The sequence below is a fragment of the Silene latifolia genome, chromosome 1 (genome assembly GCF_048544455.1).
Source record: "Silene latifolia isolate original U9 population chromosome 1, ASM4854445v1, whole genome shotgun sequence".
Lineage (NCBI taxonomy): Eukaryota > Viridiplantae > Streptophyta > Magnoliopsida > Caryophyllales > Caryophyllaceae > Silene > Silene latifolia.
In genome coordinates, this window is record NC_133526.1 from 39,251,848 (window position 1) to 39,272,682 (window position 20,835).

Genomic DNA, 20,835 nt, shown 5'->3' on the forward strand with positions numbered 1-20,835 from the left:
ACTATAGTCCAAATTTGTGTATCTTTAGTCCAAATCGTGTAATTTTAGTCCAAATTGTGTAATTTTAGTCCAAATTTGTGTAATTTTAGTCCAAATATCTGTAATTTCAGTCCAAATTGTTCTAACTTTAGTCCAAAAGCGTAACTTTAGTCATTGAGAAGATAACTTTAGTAGAGATCAATGTAACTTTAATGACGACAAGTGTAATTTTAAAGGAAAAAAGTGTAATTTTATTAGAAAAAAGTGTAATTTTAACAAGGAAAAAAGTGTAATTTTAACAAGGAAAAAAAAAAGATTTTAACGGAAAAAAGTGTAATTTTAACGGAAAAAAGTGTAATTTTAACTAAAAAAAAGTGTAATTTTAACGGAAAAAAGTGTAATTTTAACGGAAAAAAGTGTAATTTTAACCGATAAATTAATTTTAATAGATCCTAAATAACACAATACCAAAAGAAAATTTTAAATACGAAATTTGGAAAATATATATAACAAGATGAATATTAACAAAGTGATATCAACAAGAAAAAAGTAAAAAATGAGACTTCATAACTAATAGATTTAGTACTATAATTTTAACCGGAAAAAAAAGTGTAATTTTAACACAAAAAATTGTAATTTTAACGGAAAAAAATGTATTTTTAACAAGGAAAAAACTGTGATTTTAACCGAAAAAAGTGTAATTTTAACGGAAAAAAGTGTAATTTTAACGGACAAAAGTGTAATTTTAACCAAAAAAGTGTAATTTTAACCGAACAAGTAAGTTTAATAGATCCTAAATCACAAAAAAAAAACCAAAACATCAAAATTGAAAAAAAAAAAAAAAAAAAAAAAAAAAAAAAAAAACGGGTCAATGAAAATTTATCTATTTTAGTAGATCTAAAATTAAAATTAAAAAAACTCACAAAGTTAAAAGAATATTATATAGCAAGACGATATAAGGAGAAAACAAAACAACAAAACTAAATAAAAAGAACACTCAAACATCAAGTTAAAAAAAAAAAAAAAAAAAAAAAAAAATTGACGTCGGGCGGCGGCGGCGGCAGCGGTGGTGGTGTCCGGTGGGTGGTGGTAGGTGGATGGTGAATGAGGAAAAGATGAGTAAATGATTTATTTGGATTTTTTGGGTTTTTTATTTGTTTGGTTTTTTGGGTTTTTTTTTTCTTGGTTTTTTTGGAGAGAATATGGAGAAGTGAGATATAGAGAGAGAATGAGGAGATGTGATAATGAGTTGGTGAATGAAAGATGAGGAGGATTAATGTAGTTAATGAGAAAATTAGAGGAATATGGCAAAATTAGAGCATTAACCTTAATTTTTGGGTTTTCATCTTAGCCCTCCATTTATATATATATATATATATATATATATATATATATATATATATATATATATATAGAAATTGCATCAAGTGAGTCTAGGTATCTTAGGTGAGTCTAGCATCTTAATCTCATCCATTAGATCTACTCCTAATCAACGGCTGAGATTAAATCTCAAAAATTATAATTAGACTATATAAGGCTCGTTTTCACGCTAACCTTACAATTCTGTTTCACTTTCTCTCTCTTCATTCACACTTTTTCTCTCTCTACGAATTTCCCTCTGTTTTTCTTCGTTCTCGCGTAAAACAAATCCAGCAAAAAAATATACACAAATAATTTTACTTTTCAATTCATCATTCAATTATTTCTACGATTCAATCGTTCTCGCTTTTTGCTTGATGGTTGATACTCCTATGGATGCCGATTCTCACGAAAATAGTTTGCGCGCAGGTAATCCTTTTCTTTGATTATAATCGTTATTGTTTTTCCTGTCAAATTTGATTAGAATTGTTGTTTTCTCTCTTGAATTTGCAATTTCGCTTTATCCTTTGCTTTCATGATAATCGTTGTTGTTTTCCGTCATATTTGATCGAATTTGATTATAATCTATGTTTTTGCTACAAATTCGCTTTTTCCTTTGTTTTTGCTACCGACATTAACATGCAAATAGGTAATTTCCGTAATCCTTTCGTTTTCGCTTTTGCTTTTCGCGATTTCATCTGGATTCTATGTCGCTGATCACTCGCTATTGTAATTTCATTATTCCGTTGCTTTTCAGTTTTTTAGGTTAATCGATTTTATGTTTGCTTCAATTTTAACGAAATCCGTTCACTTCTACTTCAATTTTACGATGTCCTTTCCTTTGATTCTTCTCGTATTTGCTTTTCTCTTAAATATTAGGTGAAATATCCTTGTATTTGTTGTTTTTCCTATCGAATTTTCATATTTGCGTTCTCCTCTCGCTTCATTTACAATCGCAGTTGCTTTATCGTCACATTCCGTCAATTTTGATTATATTTGTCTTTATTTTGTTGCTTTTCAGTTTTTTAGGTTAATCGATTTTATGTTTGCTTCAATTTTAATGAAATCCGTTCACTTCTACTTGATTTACGGTCTCCTTTCCTTTGATTATACTCGTAGTTGCTTTTCTCTTAAAAATTAGGTCAAATATCCTTGTATTTGTTGATTTTCTCGTTCAAATTCGGTCAAATTTCATTATATTTGACCTCTTATCCTGTCTTGTATATTCATGTTCCCCCGTCTGTATATTCCTGTTCTGCTTGTCAATGCTTACAGTCACTTGTTACAATATCAATGTTATTTGTAACACAATCACATATATTCATTTTCCATTGCACATATAACATATCTTTACCACTTCGACGTCCTCTTATTCTCACATTGTTACTTCAATGTACTTTAGTTTCTTGTTCTAAATTGAAGTCCATCCTCTTCGCATATTCCTGTTCTCCCGTCCATCCTTATGTCACTACATTGTCATAGTACTAGTATTACTGTAACAATGTTACTCTTTGTAATACCACCGTTGTATTCCAGGTCACTAATACTCGTATTTCCCTTTTTGTATTACAGACTCAAGTTCTGTCACTCAACCCCATTCTACGCCAATTGTCCAAGAGCAACCCAATCCTCAACCAAATAATCAGCTTGTTCTGTCTCACACGCCTAATGGAGGTGAGCGCTGGATGCGTGTGGTTGAGCACAAGTTTAGACCTACCATTGGTGCGCTTTTCGCCTCCCTTGAGGCTGGAATCAAGTTCTACGAGGTTTATGCTCGGGCATGCGGATTTACCCCTCGGAAGCACAAGACGAAAACACTACGAGGTGGTGTTGCACACCAAAAATTCGTAGTCCAAACCGTCAAGGGTTCGGGAATCTAAACCGAAAAAAGGCGTCCCGAGAACCAAGGATGATGAGAATATGGGTAATTGTTCGTCCACAGCTAGTACGAGTTACGGCGAGTTAAAATCACAAGAATTGGATGCCGAGCATACGTCAGATTTGCCCTTCTACATGGCCTTGATGGCCCAGCTATGATTGACGAGTTTTCTGAAGTCCACAATCATCGTCTCACCTCTGTCTGTAACAGAGATCTCGATAAGATTTCACGATCCCTTGATATGTTCCAGAAGACGCTTATCTTGGACAACTCCAAGTTGAATATTGGCGCTGGATTGACCTTTAGACAGGTTAAGGAACTTGTCAATGGGTACGAAAATATCGGTGCTACATTGATAGATTTTAAGAACTTTCAAAGAGATATCAAGTGCTACATTGGGTTAAGAGATGCTGACCTTTTCATCGATCGACTCGAGAAACTCAAAGCAACCCAACCCCAGTTCTACTTCGCCTATGATGTTGATTCGCAAAACCGTCTAACAAAGTTCTTTTGGGCTGATGCTACATGTATTAGAAACTACTCATTCTTTGGGGATGCTGTTAGCTTCGACCCTACTTACGGAACCAACAAGTATGATATGGTTTTTACACCATTCACAGGTGTTAATCACCACAGAAAGTCGGTGTTGTTTGCCGGTTGTCTCCTGTTACACGAGGATGACATCTCCTTCCAATGGACCTTTCAAAGATTTCTTGACCGCCATGGGACAAAAAGAGCCACGATTCATGATCACGGATCAATGCCCTGGCATAAAGAAGGTAATAGTGTGACAATGTTATCAGAATGACTTACTTAAGATTATTGTACCCCAACTTTCTGACTCCAACTACCACTGTTCCATCTCTTCCTCTTTTACAAGGTTATTCAATAACAATGTCACTGTAACTAAATTACTAACATATAATTTACTCACTTGCTCTTTCCCTATCACTGGTCAATATCACGTTCGACTTGTCGTTTCATTATGCCTGGCATACAACAGGCTTTCCCTTCTTTTTTCAAGACAGCTAGGCATCGTTATTGTATGTGGCATATTACACAAAAGATCACGGACAAAGTTGGTTCAAGACTCTGCGAGACACGGACTTCCTTGCTCGCTTCAACGCTGTTGTTTGGGACCCTGATATGGAGCCGTCGGAGTTCGAAGAGAAGTGGCAGAAGGTCATTTCAGATTTCGAGCTGGAAGATAATGATTGGTTGACTACAATGTTCGACGACAGACACCATTGGATTCCTGCCTACCATCGTGACCTTGCCTTGGGCTGCATATTAAGAACAACACAAATGATCGAAAAGTACAAATTCGTTTTTCAAGCGCTATGAGAATCACTTTGGTACACTGGTCGAATTTTGGATGAGGTAAACACCTCTTTTTCATTCCTTACAAGATGCCGGAACAAAGTATGTTACAAAGATACCATTGTTTCATTGTTACATAAATAATTTGTTGCCGAATCCTTGTTGCATTAAAACCAGGTTCCAAATCGCTATGGACCAGCAGCGCTATACACGAAGGTGCGATGATTATAACAAATGACCACTCATTCCCCGAGCTTAAGACAGAATTACCTATAGAAAAGCATGGCGCTATTATATACACACATGCTGTGTTCAAGGTGTTCCAAGAAGAAGTAATGGCGGCCGATTCATGTGGTGTTGATGACTTTGAGAAGGAGGAGCATGTGCGCATAATTCATGTAATCGATCTTTGAGACAGACATGAATTTTCAAGGTGAGGTTGGACCTTAGAAGCACGAGATGCGGTATGCGAGTGTAAACTGTTCGAAAGAATTGGATTACTCTGCAGGCATATTTTGTGGGTGTACAAGGGCAAAGGAATTGGGCGAATACCAAGCAAGTACATTGTAGATCGTTGGCTAAATAACACACACGCAACAACAAGTTTGATTCGAAAACATTATTACAAAGGATGTGATTTTGACTTGTAACAAGAATTGTTTTACTGATAACATTGTAACCATAATTTCTTACAAAACATTGTCACCATGATAAACAAAGAACTGCTTTTTACTTCCAGCTTGATTCGAATGGGAATGTCATTGAGGATTCATATATGGCTACCTCTGATAACAGTCATTTGTGCAACGTATGGTCAGAGTTCCGTCAGATAGTTGGCGTTCTCAAAACTTTACCTGTTGAACACACGGAAGAGTTAGCATCCCTCCTAGTTGAGTTCCGGCAGAAGTTATGTATTGAACCGCTTACAAAAGACCAAGAGATGGAGATGTCTTTGTTGGGCTGCACTCGTCGTCTCAAGTCACTATCCACCCTCCGGAACAAGCACGCAACAAGGGGAGTGGAAAAAGATTGAAGTCGGCTAAACAACAGGCCATTGAAAAAGCAGCCAAGCCAAAGAGGCTATGTGCATACTTTGCAAAGAAAGAGTTACCCACGACAGAGAACATGCCCTCTTCGCATAGTGATGTAGCCGCCGAGAAAGCGACTAAAAAGAAAAAAGTTTGATCTTGTTATGATGTTACAAAGAACATTGTGACCTTAGCAATAATTAGTAGGATTTTGTGTTGCTGTGACAATAATATGTCACAATAAAAATAAAAAAGTAGAATTGTGTCTTGCTGTGGCAATAACATGTCACAGTAAAAAGTCATTCGATTTTCCTACATCATAGTTAACATTTTATACAAAGACTTACAACATTTTATACAAAGAATACATATTGTTTTAGGACCATTTTCCGTCCCGTTTTAGGAGCATATTTCCTAAGTTTTACAAAGAATGATATTATACAATTTGTTATACGATTTGTTTTGTTTAAGGAAAAGGGTTTAGGGTTGGATTAGGCGGCTCCGCGAAGCGGTGCCGCCTAATCCAACCCTAAACCCTTTTCCGTCCCGTTTTAGGAGCGTTTTTCCCCAAATTTAAATCCCGTCCACGACAGGTATCACCCGTCCTTCCCTAGGGTTTAGTTTTGGTTTTACTTTGTAACAAGCTTTGTTTAAGGAAAGGGTTTAGGGTTGGATTAGGCGGCTCCGCGAAGCGGTGCCGCCTAATCCAACCCTAAACCCTTTTCCGTCCCGTTTTAGGAGCGTTTTTCCCCAAATTTTAATCCCGTCCACGACAGGGTATCACCCGTCCTTCCCTAGGGTTTAGTTTTGTTTTTTTCGCACCACGATTTTTAAAGGAAAAGGGTTTAGGGTTGGATTAGGCGGCTCCGCGAAGCGGTGCCGCCTAATCCAACCCTAAACCCTTTTCCGTCCCGTTTTAGGAGCGTTTTTCCCCAAATTTTAATCCCGTCCACGACAGGGTATCACCCGTCCTTCCCTAGGGTTTAGTTTTGGTTTTTTCGCACCACGATTTTTAAAGGAAAAGGGTTTAGGGTTGGATTAGGCGGCTCCGCGAAGCGGTGCCGCCTAATCCAACCCTAAACCCTTTTCCGTCCCTTTTTAGGAGCGTTTTTCCCCAAATTTAAATCCCGTCCACGACAGGGTATCACCCGTCCTTCCCTAGGGTTTAGTTTTGGTTTTACTGTAACAACCTTTGTTTAAGGAAAGGGTTTAGGGTTGGATTAGGCGGCTCCGCGAAGCGGTGCCGCCTAATCCAACCCTAAACCCTTTTCCGTCCCGTTTTAGGAGCGTTTTTCCCCAAATTTTAATCCCGTCCACGACAGGGTATCACCCGTCCTTCCCTAGGGTTTAGTTTTGGTTTTACTGTAACAAGCTTTGTTTAAGGAAAAGGGTTTAGGGTTGGATTAGGCGGCTCCGCGAAGCGGTGCCGCCTAATCCAACCCTAAACCCTTTTCCGTCCCGTTTTAGGAGCGTTTTTCCCCAAATTTAAATCCCGTCCACGACAGGGTATCACCCGTCCTTCCCTAGGGTTTAGTTTTGGTTTTACTGTAACAAGCTTTGTTTAAGGAAAAGGGTTTAGGGTTGGATTAGGCGGCTCCGCGAAGCGGTGCCGCCTAATCCAACCCTAAACCCTTTTCCGTCCCGTATTTGGAGCGTTTTTCCCCAAATTTGAATCCCGTCCACGACAGGGTATCACCCGTCCTTCCCTAAGGTTTAGTTTTGGTTTTACTGTAACACTGTTGTACTACGAACAATCTTTGTTTAAGGAAAAGGGTTTAGGGTTGGATTAGGAGCGTTTTTTGACAATTTTAAACATAGTTACATAATCGTTGTTCAATTTAATATACCACAATTCAAATAGTAAATTGGACAATTAACCGAATTAAGATGTCATTCATAAAAAACAAGTGTTACAAACACTGATTACAAACGAAACACTTAGAAACAAAAAATGAGTTAACTTAAATATAAGTCATCACAAGAAGCATAAAATCAGTAAATAAAGGAAATATTAAATCTTTTACTCCCTTCTTAGTCGTTTATTCACGGAGGAGAATGAACACGCTTTCGCCCTCTAGCAACTCCCTTTTCGATTATTCCCGTAACCTTCCATCTCTTCAATAGCTTTGACAACAAGAGGCCACTTCCTATTAATCGAAGGGTTGAGTTTAGCATATGACTCCCTAAGAGTCAGTAACACCAAGGAGAAATTGACGGTCTAAATCAGTTTCAGTGTACTTCTTCAGCTTATTTTCTTCTAGCTGTTTCCCAATACACTTGTTTTCCGCCATCAGAAACTTGATATGAGCTTCAGCATTTTCCAAGTCATTTTCAAGCACTTGTACTCGTTCCACCATTTCTATTACCTTACTATCGATGATATAACCCGCTCAAGTAATGAATCTCTATGCCTTGTCATTTCTTCCAGTTCAAACTTGGTGTCTTCTAGTTTCCTTTGAATTCGTTCCATTTTTCTCTTGCTGCAACAAAAAAAAAAAAAAAAAAAAAAAAAAAACCTATTAAAACAGAAAAATAAACTGTTTTCCCTAAATTAGAGAAAACAAAATCTATTTATAAACAAACAGAAACTGTTTTCCCTCAATTAGAGCAAGGTTTTTAATATTACAAAAGATTTAAAAAAAATTAGACATGAAAAACCTTTGAATTTGTCTTGGCTTATTTTTTTTTTTAGAAAATGAAGTGTAAATGTTGAATGAAAATGAGATTATTTATAGATAATCAAAAAAAAGTAACAGTTTTTTAAAAAAAAAAAAAAAAAATAATCGCCTTGAAACACGTCACTTTGAACAAAGTGCAAAACTCATTTTAGAAAGATAATCTATGCAGATTGTAGAATTCAAAGCGTCAAAACCGTCTGTTACAGTAACATAATTGTGCTTTTTTACAATGACATTATTTATAGATAATTGTGAAAAACAAAACAGTTATTTTTAAAAAAAAAAAAAAATTAACTGCTTTAAAAACCACTTTTATTAACTGCTTTGTAAACTGTTTTTAAATGATGATTGATGTTAACCACGTGCATGTTCCCCATAATTAAGTCCAGTTATAAATGCTGCAGAGTGGAGAATTCTAAGCGTCAAAATCTTTTATTATAATTTTCATTTATTACTATCACAGTGTTACAGTAACATTATTTTCATTTTGTCTCGACTTTTTTTGTTTAAAAAAAAAACACTTAACATTTTAAAAACTGTTTTCAAAATTAAATGCTTTAAACAAACAGTTAATTTTTGAATTCCAACAGACAAAATCAGACATGAAACTTATCCAACCCATGTTTCGTATTCCCTATGAAGTGCAGTTATAACAGCTGCAAGAGTGAAGAATACAAAACGTCAAATTATGTTCTCTTTTCACTCTTGAAACTGTCACACTGTTACAGTAACATAGTTAATGAATTCTGCATATAATAAGTTACTGTTACAGTAACAAACTTATTTGTAATATATTCCAAAATATTCGAAAATATGTTCCACTGTCTATGACAGCCACTATTACGTTGTTAAAGTAACATTGTTTTAGAGTACATCACTTGATTTTAACTTTAAAACGAAGTACAGGCATTTCGGTGTTGAGTGGCTTCGGTTCATTCTCAATCGGTGGTTCTTTGTTTGACAATTCATCTTCCGTTGCCTTCCCTTTGAGCATTCTAGCCGCTTCCTCCTTGCGCTATATCTCGGCCGATTGTTTTCTTTGATTTTTTGAAAATTTCAACAGCGTCCAACAATTCAGCCCGTATTTTGTTGATGTCAGCCATGAGCAAACATGCAGCAATTTGGGAAGCACATGCCCGCCGATAAAATGTGTTGTTGAGCAAAGAAGACTTGTTTGCATATCCCAAAAAATTGGAGACGGCTGTCATAGTGATACAGGCTGACTCTTCAAATACGGAAGCCCGTTTCGCCATTTAAACTTCACATTTACCACAGATAGCGGAGCATTTCATTACCCTCACGTCGCCCTTTGTGTCCAGGTAGTCACTCATGCAACCGGCCCGTCGAAAACAGAACATTAATTTCCTTTTACTATCAACTAAGAAATCAGTGTAATCAACAATGTTACAAAGATAGGTGTATTAGTAACACCGAAACAACATAATAACGTTACGTTATAATGATTCATCGTAACACTGAAATCAAATCTAACTAAAACTAAAGCGTAAACATACAATTCGACAACTCAGGGGACTTACTGCTGCCATTGCGATGTCGTAAGTGAATGAAGACTCCCAGTTAGCATACGATTGACTGTCGATCACACTAATCTCTTTGTTGAGGAAATTAATACACACACAGAAGTAGTGATAGCCAGCCAAACAAGGTATAAAAATAAGTTCGGCATCAAGTCTGTAATTTGCCTTGCTCGCGTTGATGAAATTATCCCAAATTTCAAACAACTCGTTCTTTATATCGACTGTTTCACTATCCTCCCGCATCACAACCAGAGAGCATCTTTGTAGTTTTTAAAAAAAAAAAAAAAAAAAAATGTAAGGGTTAGATTTCCCTTGTAAAAGAATCATATGTTCTTGAACAGAAGCAGACATTTAACACCGATGCAACTTACCATGTGACCTAGTCCTAAGTAAAGTATGGTTGGCCCTGCTGCCCTTGTGCCTCTTTTGCTGTTCTCGACATAATTCAAGAGTAGAGACCAGCATTCAAACACCATCCAATTTGTGTGACTCCTAGGACGTAGTGAGAGTATATCAGCTCTTGTCAACCTCCCGTTGTCTCCAAACGCAGCCAGATCTCACCGTTACGAACCATAAGAGTCGATTACTCAAGAGTTTTCGCAGAAACAAAGTGTAACATAAACAAAGTGTTTAAAAACCAGTTTTACGAAACAAAGTGTCACAAAGAACACTTTCACAAGAACAACAAGTATTTTACCTTTTGTGGAAGTCGATATCATCCATAAACGCATAATCAAGAACGTGCCTTCTCGGATTAGTTGTCTTTGGACAAAATTTGATTTGCTCTCATAAATTCAGAGACTAGGAATATATCACCGTCAATTTCACCGTCACCTAGAGAACATCCCATAACATCATCTTTATGAAATTTAAATATTATCTCCTCATCTTCACCAATTGCTCTAGGAGAATGCTTGTAAGCAACCGACTTCACCCTCGGCTGTTTGGGCTCTTCCCCTTTTTGTTTTTCCTGTGGCTTCTTTGTTTTTTCCTCTTCCTTTTTTTCCTTCTTCTCTTCCAACCTTCTTTTTTAAATGAGCTTTTTCCTTCACTGTTCCCTTTCATTCCTGAATTTTGATATCCTCCCTTGCACCTCTTTTCGTACTTGATTCAAGTCGCTAAGAACAAGTATTGCACATATTTCAAAGCACGGTACAACATTCTTTTCCGTTCATCCCCACTCGAGTCAAAAACCTTCCCCGTGTAGAAAGCCATGTGCATCATCATGAAAACCCCACAATCCACGTTTTTTGCGGTGCTTTCTGCCATTTAAATTTCACATTCTTAAGTGGGAAACTTTCCACTTTGGAGCCTTTTGCAATTTGCATTTCTAACAACATTTTCCCCATGATATTTGCCTCGCACAAAAAGTAATCATTATCGTATCTATGTTACTGTAACTATGATTGCCAAATTTATTAATGGAAATTTAAAGGTATAACATTGTCACTGTAAGTAGAGAAACTTACCGCATTTCTTGCCATTTTTGCTTTTCGGGATCTGGCATATAAGGGTTTGTTGTCTAGGTAGTCAACGGTTTTCGACATGAAATTTATGCAAGCACGAAAAAGTGGTCCTCCGAATGAGTGGAATGAATATCGCAATTAAGCGAGATATATATCATTGCTAAACAGAATTTCTATACACTCTACTTATATAAGAATAAAAAAAAAAAATATTAACGATAATGTGGTTTACCATATCACAATCGAAATTCAATGGACTCTTGTTGTATTTGATCCACTTGTGTGAAGGACAAACAAAACTTCACTTTCTAAATGTCTGTTTTGAATGGGTTTTCCAAGAGCCATCGTTGCTAATGCGTCCTACAAAAATAAATATAAATACAAAGTCAATAAACATTATAGAAACACAAAATCAATAAGAATAAAAATTTATTTATTACAGTAACATACAGATTGACCCAAGCCCATGAAGATCCTCAATGGTGTATCACTTGCTACCTTTCGGAGATGAGGTCATTCAAAGAACATTGACCAACATTCAGTGACCATTATATAAATAAGCTCACCAGGAGCCAATGAAGTTAAATCTTCCCTTGGAATGAAGTGATACTTCCCATACGAGACAAGCCTTTCCTGTTGGACAATGAGATGTAATAGTCGAACACCTTTTAATAGAGTAACAGTTTAACAAAGAATAACTATTCAGTTGAAACAGTATTCACTTGCAAAGTAAAACGTTTTGTTTATCACAGTGCAAGAGTAAATAAAGTACTCACGTATCTGAGAGGTTCTCGTCATCGTCGATAAAACAATAGTCAATTGTTTCTTTCCTAACTTCAAGAATAGGCGCCATTATCTCCTTGTGTTTTATCATACTCTTGGACACAAGTGTTAGATCCGGAGCTGGTAGGCCACATTCGATTGTGCGGTAGCGAGGATCCATCACGCGCATCCGTCTTGATTGTTTCGACATGTAACAAATAGTGGTCGCCATATCTTCGTCGTAATTGTCATACGGGATCTCATCACGCAATCATCGACAATATCAACTTCATCATCGTCGTCATCTTCTTCGCTACCTGACCGCACCGAGTAGTTATTGGTTCTTCGTCGCCAACTTGTCTCATCATCACCTCAACACCGGGTTTTTCTCCTTCCTCGCCTTTTTCATCATTCCCATCGGCGTCTTCATTACCAGTTGCTTCATCCTCCTTACTGTTATCTTCGTTTTTATCGCCAGCATTGTCTTCATCTTTATCATCATCGTTCTCTTCATCTGGTTTTTCATTCCCATCATCCTCTTCATCTTTATCGTCATCTTCCTTTTCATTTCCCTCACTGGTTGGTTGGTCAACAACCTGGTCTGATGCATCATCATCGGCCTCTTCCTTGTTATCTGTGGCACAAGTAATTGAATTAAATATAAATTACTAATGTTTTTCGGATCAACAATGTCTCATAGTTATACTAACGATTGTTCTCAGAAAATTACCTTCAGAAGATCCTTCTTCAGCTGCCTCAGTCGTTGGGTTCTCTTCAGCTTGGCCCGATGCATCATCTTCGGCCTCTTCGTTGTCATCTGTGTAGCAGATAATTGAATATATATATCACTGTAAACTTCTGATAAAACTACGACACGAAGAATAAATAAGCGTTACTATAACGATGTTACATAGAATGCTAATGATGTTACATCAGCTAATACAACGAGTGCAAATAGATTTCTCTATTACCTTCGGGAGATCCTTCTTTAGCTGCCTCATTGGCTGGGTTGTCTTCAGGCTTGCCTGATTCATCAACTTCCGCCTCTTCCTCGTCATCTGTGTCACAGGTAATTGGATTCAATATATATTAACAATTTTTCTTTGAACCAAAAAAGGTACAATAGATAAACTGTAAACTTCTGTTAAAACTACGTCACAGTAACATTGTTACTATAACCGTGTTACAGTAACAGTGCTAACAGTGTTACATCAGGTAATACAACGAGTTTAAATAGATTCCTCAATTACCTTCAGGAGATGGCTCTTCACCTGCCTCACTAGTTGGGTTATCTTCAGGCTGGCCTGATGCATCACCTTCGGCCTCTGCCTTGTCATCTGTGTAGCAGATAATGAATGAAAATATATTACTAAATTGTTTGTTAAAAAAGCACCCAGTAACAGAAAGGCTATAACAGCATTACACTATTACCTTCACCAGATTCATCTTCTGGCTCGCTAGTTGTTTTGTCACCCTGCCCGGATGCATCATATTCATCAGCATCATCGTTTTCATCTAAAAGGAAAGTAATTGATTATTAGTAATTATTTGTAAAATGAAAACTCTATAACAGCGATCATGTAACAGTGTTAGTGCAAGTGATTAGATTATTGTAGTATTGTTACTATATTACCTTCATCAGATGCATCTTCATCATCCTCGCCACTCCCCTCTTTGTCGTCTTCATTTTCTTCTTCTTTATCATCCTCCTCCTCTTCATCTCCGTCATCCTCTTGACCTTTGCCAGATTCATCCTCCTCATCTGCATCATCGTCTTCATCTGCATCATCCTTTTCCTCTGCATCATCCTCTTCATCTGCATCACAAGTAAGTAATTGAATATTATATTACTAACTATTAATATATATAAAATATTACAGTAACAGTGTTATTGTAAAAGTATAACTAAAAGTAATAACAAAGAACACTTTACTCGATCTATTACCTTCACCAGATTGGCTTTCAGCATCCTTTACATCCTCCTCTTTGTCCTCTTGGTCTTCTTCCTCTTCATCCTCCTTTTCCTTTTCATCCTCTTCATCGTCTTCCTCCTCATCGGCACTTTCTTCATCGTTATCTATGTCCGTGCCACCCTCTTGAAGACTCTTGTTTTTAAGACGACTCTCAACATCGCCGCCATCGTCATCCCCGTCCTCATCATCATCCTCTGCATCATCAGTCCCATCATCATCATTGCCATCATCAGTCCCGTCATCATCGTTGCCATCATCAGTCCCGTCCTCATCGTCACTTTCCACTCCGTCCTCCATCTCATCTTGCCTGTCCTCGTCATGAACCTCTTCATCATCTTCTTCATGATGTTGCTCACTTAAACTGCTCAATACTTCCTTTACCAGGGATTCTGACTTAACTGTCCTAGGACTTTTCTCTGTTGGAAATGGTTCCAACTTCCTACTGACTTTGGACCTTGTATATACCGGGAAGTCATTCGCCCTCCTCTTCAACGATTCAGCCTTTCGCACAACATCTTCGGCATATTTAAGGTATTCAGGTTTTAGTGGTGATTTACTTTTCGCTTTGATTCGAAAACCTTCATCGCCGAGCAAATCTCTCGTGAACAAGGTTGGAATCCCTCCTATACATCAAAGAACATCAGCTCGGTCTCCTAAGTCAATAAACCAAAAAGAAAGAAATGAATTAGATACCAGATTTGGGAGTTGTAACAATTGCAGACAATTAAATTTATAAAAACAACTCACATCAACAGCTTTTTCCTTCAACTCGGCATCTGTTTCAATGCCAGGAAGCTTCTCCATCAAGATGTACTCCCTTCCCTCATTACTCTTAAGAAAAACTGCTCGTCATCCTCACCTTCATCGATTCTCGCCCATCATATTTACGAAAACATATTAGTAATTAGTAATTAATATTAATTAACAATATAGTAAGGTAACATGATAATATTATTACAGTAAAGCCATTACGAATAATATCACAAAGACCATATTACAGGTGACGATATTACACTGACAGTGCCACATTACCTTCAGCTGGGGATCCCTTGCCAAGGCAAATAGGATAGACAGTTTCTGACATCTCATTAGTTCCTAGACAGCCAATCTTTCCTTCGTCTTTGACTCTTTTTGAAAGATTTTCATCTTTCCAATGCTTTGTATCGAGGTAAGTCGGTTGGTTGTACCTCGCCATGGAACTCAAACCGGTGAATGTAGGCCAACAAAGACACCACAATACACCCACAAAGACACTTAACCGTTCCTGTCTTCAACCCCTTGACGCCCTCTACTACCTTCTCATAGACATACTTTGACCAATTAAAACCTTTTATTTTTTCAACATCGTCCACACCTTCAACAACTGAAATCAACAGAATAATTTGGAGTCGGCGCTAAAAAAGTGGAGAGCGCATAAAGAACGAACATCTGCTTGAACTCTTCACCGCAGGCACCCTTGTTATTCTTAAACCAACTAGTCACCAAATCTAGCTTGATGTTCTGTCTTTGTAGAGATGTTGAACTTCCTTCTCCATTTGTTTTTTAACTCGTGTCCTCAAGATGGGATCCGCGACCGATCGCGGTCAAAGACCACATTATTACCCTTCACCGGCGGTAAAAATAGGTCATGAACATCATACTTGTGACAAAGACAAACTCCTCTGTTTCAGTTACATGAACCTTCAAACTGTCGCAATCAAAAGCCTCAACAAGCAAGTCTCATTAGCCGGAAGGGACTACTGATATATTCATCTTCAATAGTCCTCCAAAACCAATTTCTTTAATGGCTTTCTTACGCTTTACGGTAAACTTGCTCATAACATCAACCAACGACCGGGCCCCGCACTTAGTTGGGTATTTATCCGCCTGTATTAAGGAAGTGTAAATTAGCACCACCGCTTAAACAAGTGTGACACTATTTTATGCCAACAAACCAAAGCGGTAAAGAAAGCAACAAAACAAGGATACAAAGAAAGTCATTCGTAACACCGAAACTTTAAACAACTCAACACGACGAACAAATAAATCAGTAGAAAGGAGAACGGTAACACACATTAATTGCTCATTTATTACAAATTATTAACCCTAATTTTGAATCGAAAAACTAGAACGCAGAAAATCAATTACTCACTTCGAGCAAAACAGTTAGGCTAAATTTATTACGAATAAGTATAATCGACACAAACAACAACAATAACAACAAGAACAAAGAACAACCTAATTTTTTAATGGAAAATTAATTTCCTTCTAAGATCAATTAACAAACAAGTATAATCGACAATGTTACAAAGACATCATTACAAAGTAGCACTTAAACAGCATAAAAATGTTACAGTATAGGTGTTACTGTAACAATGAAACTGAAACTGAAACTTTAAACATACAAGTTTTGGCAACTAGAAAGACACATACTTTTTTAAGACCTCTTCTTTTTCAGCCTTCACCACCGTCTTGGCTGGTCTCTTCTCTGTTTTAGCCCTCTTCGACATTTTGGAGCTGACGCTCGAGTCATCCGAAACCTCATAATCTCTATCACTTTCATCTTCAGATGACATGGGCTTATCTCTAGGTCTCTTTTTTGTTACTCGTCTTTTGGTTTCTTTGTTTCTGCCACCTTTTTTGGCACTGCGTTTGTCGGTTTCTTTTTTTTTACGTACACCTTCACGCTCTCTTTCTTGCTTACTAGCTTTTCTGCTATTGGCTCTTTTGCCGCTGAAACTTTCTTTTTTGGTACAACCTTCTCCGCCATCTTTTGTTTGGGCACCTTCTTTGCCACCTCTTCTGTCACCAACTCTGCAGATTTGGCCGTTCTTTGTTTTCGGGTCCGACCCTTTGTTACTGATAACTTTTTGGGCACCTCTTCTTTTGTCTCCTTTGCAACCGATTTTGATTGCTTAGTCGCTTTGCCTTTGACGTTGGCACGATTCTTGCCTTTTGAGGAGGTGCACTTGCTTGCTTCTCAATGGGCACCGATTGCTCCTTCAACAACACTGGAACATCATGCGACGGCTTTTCTGCTGCCTTCTTCCTGGTCACATTGGTTTCTTTTTTACTTTGCTGGATCGGAACATTCGCAGCCTGCTCCCTTGGTACTGCTGCTGGTGGCTTAAGGACCTTTTCAGTAGGCACCTTACTTTCCTTCACCGGCACCTTTTTTGAAGGAGCGGTGTTGCACAGCGTAGACTCTCTGTAGGCACCTTCGTCGCCTTTTTAGTTGTAGGATTTGAAAGCTTTTCGGTCTGCATCTTCTTAGTCGGCTTTGGCAAGTTCTCTGTCGGCACCTTTTTGCTCTGTTGCTTCTCTGATGCGGCCACTTTAGCCTTTTTAGTGGTAGCTGATTTCTCAGGTACCTCTTCTTTCCTGACATTGTTATTTTCAAAAATTAAAATCAGAAGTTTACAATAACAATATAAAAGACAACAATTAAATTGAAAAGGAATGATGGTAGTCAAGTCGTTGAAGAAATGACAAATGGAATACGAATAATGGCGGTCGAATAATTTTTTAAAGATCAATTGATTCTGTTTCTTGTAACAATGAGACAATATATCATAAACCCTAATAGTAGTGACTTGCGGTCGAGCAAAGATTTGTAGACACATACTCGGATGCATGAGATGCTTCGACTTCCTTCTGTCTTTGTTGGTTTTGATGGCTTCGTGTTGGCACCTTTTTGCTAGGTGTCTTCTCGATCTTTGCTACTTTTGCCTTCTTCGTCGCATGGTGATTTCTCGGGCACCTCCGCTTTCCGACATTGTTTTTCCAAAAATCAAAATCGAATAAGATTAAAAGTAAATCAATTACAAATACTACACCGATAGGTAATGATGTTGCTCTTTTTAAAAGGATAGGGGTAGTATACGCATTCTTTATCGTGTTACAAGAACATTGTTAATGTATATATGTTGAGAAATATTATAAACTTCAGGAAAAGGGACATTTCATGCAAATCACTAACAACTCAACACAACGAAGAGTTATAGGGACATACTTGATCCGCATGAGATGTTTCAACGTTTTTCGTTCTTTGGCATTTTGGAAGGCTTCGTGTCGGCGCTTTTTGCTCGTTGTCTTTTCCGAAGCTTCCACTTTAGCCTTCTTCTTGACAAAGATTTCTCGGTTACTACGCCTGCTTTCGACATTGTTTATCAAAAAACCAAAACAGAATAACATTAAAACTAAAACAATTACAACTATTAAACCGAAATGATGGTGGACGAGTCTGACAAAGAATGTGGAATGGAACAAGAATGATAGTATCCTCATAGAATGAGACAGTGTTACAGTATTGTCAAACAATTGTTTTGTTATAAAATTACAGTAACACTGTTACAGAAGCAATTGCTGCCCTTCAAAAGGATAGGGGATACACTTTTACTCTGATAGTGTAACAGTAACATTGTCAATGTAGATCTGTTGAGAAATATTATTAATTTCAGGAAAAGGGACATTTCATGCAAATCAGCTCGGCACGACGAAGAGTTATAGGGACATACTGATCAGCATGAGATGCTTCGACGTTTTTTCGTGCCGACGGTTTGGAAGGCTTCGTGTCGGCGCTTTTTTGCTCATTGTCTTTTCCGATGCTTCCACTTTAGCCTTCTTCGACGTCGATTTTTCGGTACTACCTCTCGCTTTCCCGAGATTGTTTATCAAAAAACCAAAACAGAATAACATTAAAACTAAAACAATTACAAATTTATTACATCAAAGAGGTATGATGGTGGACGAGTCTTAGAAAGAATGTGGAATGGAATAAGAATGATAGTATCCTCACAGAATGAGACAGTGTTACAGTATTGTCAAACAATTGTTTTAATATAAAACTACAGTAACACTGTTACAGACGCAATTGCTACTCTTTAAAACGATAGGGGATACACTTTTACTATGACAGTTTTACAGTAATATTGTTACTGTAGATTTGTTCAGAAATTTTATTAACTTCAGGAAAATGAAAATTCCCTGCAAATCACAAATAACTCAACACGACGAACAAATAATTCAATCGAAAGCAGAACGGTAATACACATTAATTGCTCATTTATTACAAATTATTAACCCTAATTTTGAAGCGAAAAACTAGAACGCAGAAAATCAGTTACTCTCTTCGAGCAAAACAGCAAGATTAACAACAAGAACTGTAATAACCTAATTTTTTTTACTGAAAACTCAATTTCTTTCTTCGATCAATTAATAAACGTTTCAAATCACTATAATCGAGACTAACAACAACAACAATAACAACAACAACAACAGTAATAACCTAATTTTTTACTGAAAACTCAATTTCTTTCTTCGAGCAATTAATAAACGCTTCAAATCACTATAATCAAGACTAACAACAACAAGAATAACAACAACAACAATAATAACTTAATTTTTCGCGGAAAAATCAATTTCCTGCTTTGAGCAAAATAAGAACCCTAAGTCGGTGTTTATTTGAAGAAAAAATAGTATAATCAACACTAAAAACAACAACAATAACAACAATAATAGCAACAGCAACAACATGAAGTGGCGAAATAAGTTTAAAAACAATATAATGAAATAGAGCGATTTTATACCTCTTCGTCATCTTCGAAACGATTGTTCTGAGTAAATATAATAATGATCTTCACTTGATTAATGCGATTTTGCTTGATGTAATAAAATTTTCGGAAAAAATTTATGGTTTAGTGAATTAACTGCCAAAGAAAAAGAACGTGAAGCGGTTTGTACAGAGAGATACAAAGCGTTTTAGAGAGAAAAAAGAAAGTGAATTTATGATGAATAATGAATGTGTCGTTCTTTATATATCAACGCGCCTAGTTTTTTTTTTTTTTTTTTTTTTTTTTTTTTTTTTTTAAATAAGCACACGTGTCATAATCAGGACGGTTGGATCAATAAGATCCAATGGTTCTTATTGATATGCTAGACTCATCTAAGATGCTAGACTCATGGGATGCTCACTCTATATATATATATATATATATATATATATATATATATATATATATATATATATATATATATATATATATATATATAGTGAAAAGATCAAATGAGTCCTCCTCTTACATTTGAGTCCATAAGTCCCATTATGGGCCATTGGATCTTGGAAATGGAGGGCTAAGATGAAAACCCAAAAATTAAGGTTAATGCTCTAATTTTGCCATATTCCTCTAATTTTCTCATTAACTACATTAATCCTCCTCATCTTTCATTCACCAACTCATTATCACATCTCCTCATTCTCTCTCTATATCTCACTTCTCCATATTCTCTCCAAAAAAACCAAGAAAAAAAAAACCCAAAAAACCAAACAAATAAAAAACCCAAAAAATCCAAATAAATCATTTACTCATCTTTTCCTCATTCACCATCCACCTACCACCACCCACCGGACACCACCACCGCTGCCGCCGCCGCCGCCCGACGTCAATTTCTTTTTTTTTTTTTTTTTTTTTTTTTTTTTTTTTTTTTTTTTTTTAACTTGATGTTTGAGTGTTCTTTTTATTTAGTTTTGTTGTTTTGTTTTCTCCTTATATCGTCTTGCTATATAATATTCTTTTAACTTTGTGAGTTTTTTTAATTTTAATTTTAGATCTACTAAAATAGATAAATTTTCATTGACCCGTTTTTTTTCCATTTCCGTTTTTTTTTTTTTTTTTTTCAATTTTGATGTTTTGGTTTTTTTTTGTGATTTAGGATCTATTAAACTTACTTGTTCGGTTAAAATTACACTTTTTTGGTTAAAATTACACTTTTATCCGTTAAAATTACACTTTTTTCCGTTAAAATTACACTTTTTTCGGTTAAAATCACAGTTTTTTCCTTGTTAAAAATACATTTTTTTCCGTTAAAATTATAA

General features: G+C 36.6%; 2 protein-coding genes across 2 annotated transcripts; one reads left to right on the plus strand and one right to left on the minus strand.

The window, feature by feature from the left end:
* The first annotated feature begins 3,371 nt into the window (after window positions 1-3,371).
* On the plus strand, window positions 3,372-5,722 carry LOC141644346 (protein FAR1-RELATED SEQUENCE 5-like). Its single transcript, XM_074453853.1, has 6 exons — window positions 3,372-3,996; window positions 4,284-4,484; window positions 4,715-4,935; window positions 5,046-5,096; window positions 5,277-5,410; window positions 5,470-5,722. Exons 1-6 carry the CDS (start codon window positions 3,372-3,374, stop codon window positions 5,720-5,722), a joined length of 1,485 nt encoding a protein of 494 aa, XP_074309954.1.
* Window positions 5,723-13,238: 7,516 nt separating this feature from the next.
* Window positions 13,239-14,182, minus strand: LOC141644357 (uncharacterized). The gene is made up of 4 exons (XM_074453862.1): window positions 13,955-14,182; window positions 13,643-13,825; window positions 13,441-13,524; window positions 13,239-13,346 (listed from the first exon to the last, which is right to left on the minus strand). The coding sequence occupies exons 1-4, from the start codon at window positions 13,976-13,978 to the stop codon at window positions 13,239-13,241; spliced, it is 399 nt and encodes a 132-aa protein (XP_074309963.1). The 5' UTR covers window positions 13,979-14,182.
* Window positions 14,183-20,835: the final 6,653 nt, after the last annotated feature.

Excerpts from the sequence above, each read along its gene's own strand:
- LOC141644346 (XM_074453853.1), top strand. The coding sequence starts at position 3,372 with ATGATTGACGAGTTTTCTGAAGTCCACAATCATCGTCTCACCTCTGTC. Across the intron at positions 3,997-4,283 it reads AATGCCCTGGCATAAAGAAG|ATCACGGACAAAGTTGGTTC; the intron begins GTAATAGTGTGA and ends ATTACACAAAAG. Across the intron at positions 4,485-4,714 it reads TTGGATTCCTGCCTACCATC|GTTCCAAATCGCTATGGACC; the intron begins GTGACCTTGCCT and ends CATTAAAACCAG.
- LOC141644357 (XM_074453862.1), bottom strand. The coding sequence starts at position 13,978 with ATGCTGAAAGCCAATCTGGTGAAG. Across the intron at positions 13,826-13,954 it reads TGAAAGCCAATCTGGTGAAG|ATGAAGAGGATGATGCAGAG; the intron begins GTAATAGATCGA and ends CTTGTGATGCAG. Across the intron at positions 13,525-13,642 it reads TGAAGATGCATCTGATGAAG|ATGAAAACGATGATGCTGAT; the intron begins GTAATATAGTAA and ends CTTTCCTTTTAG.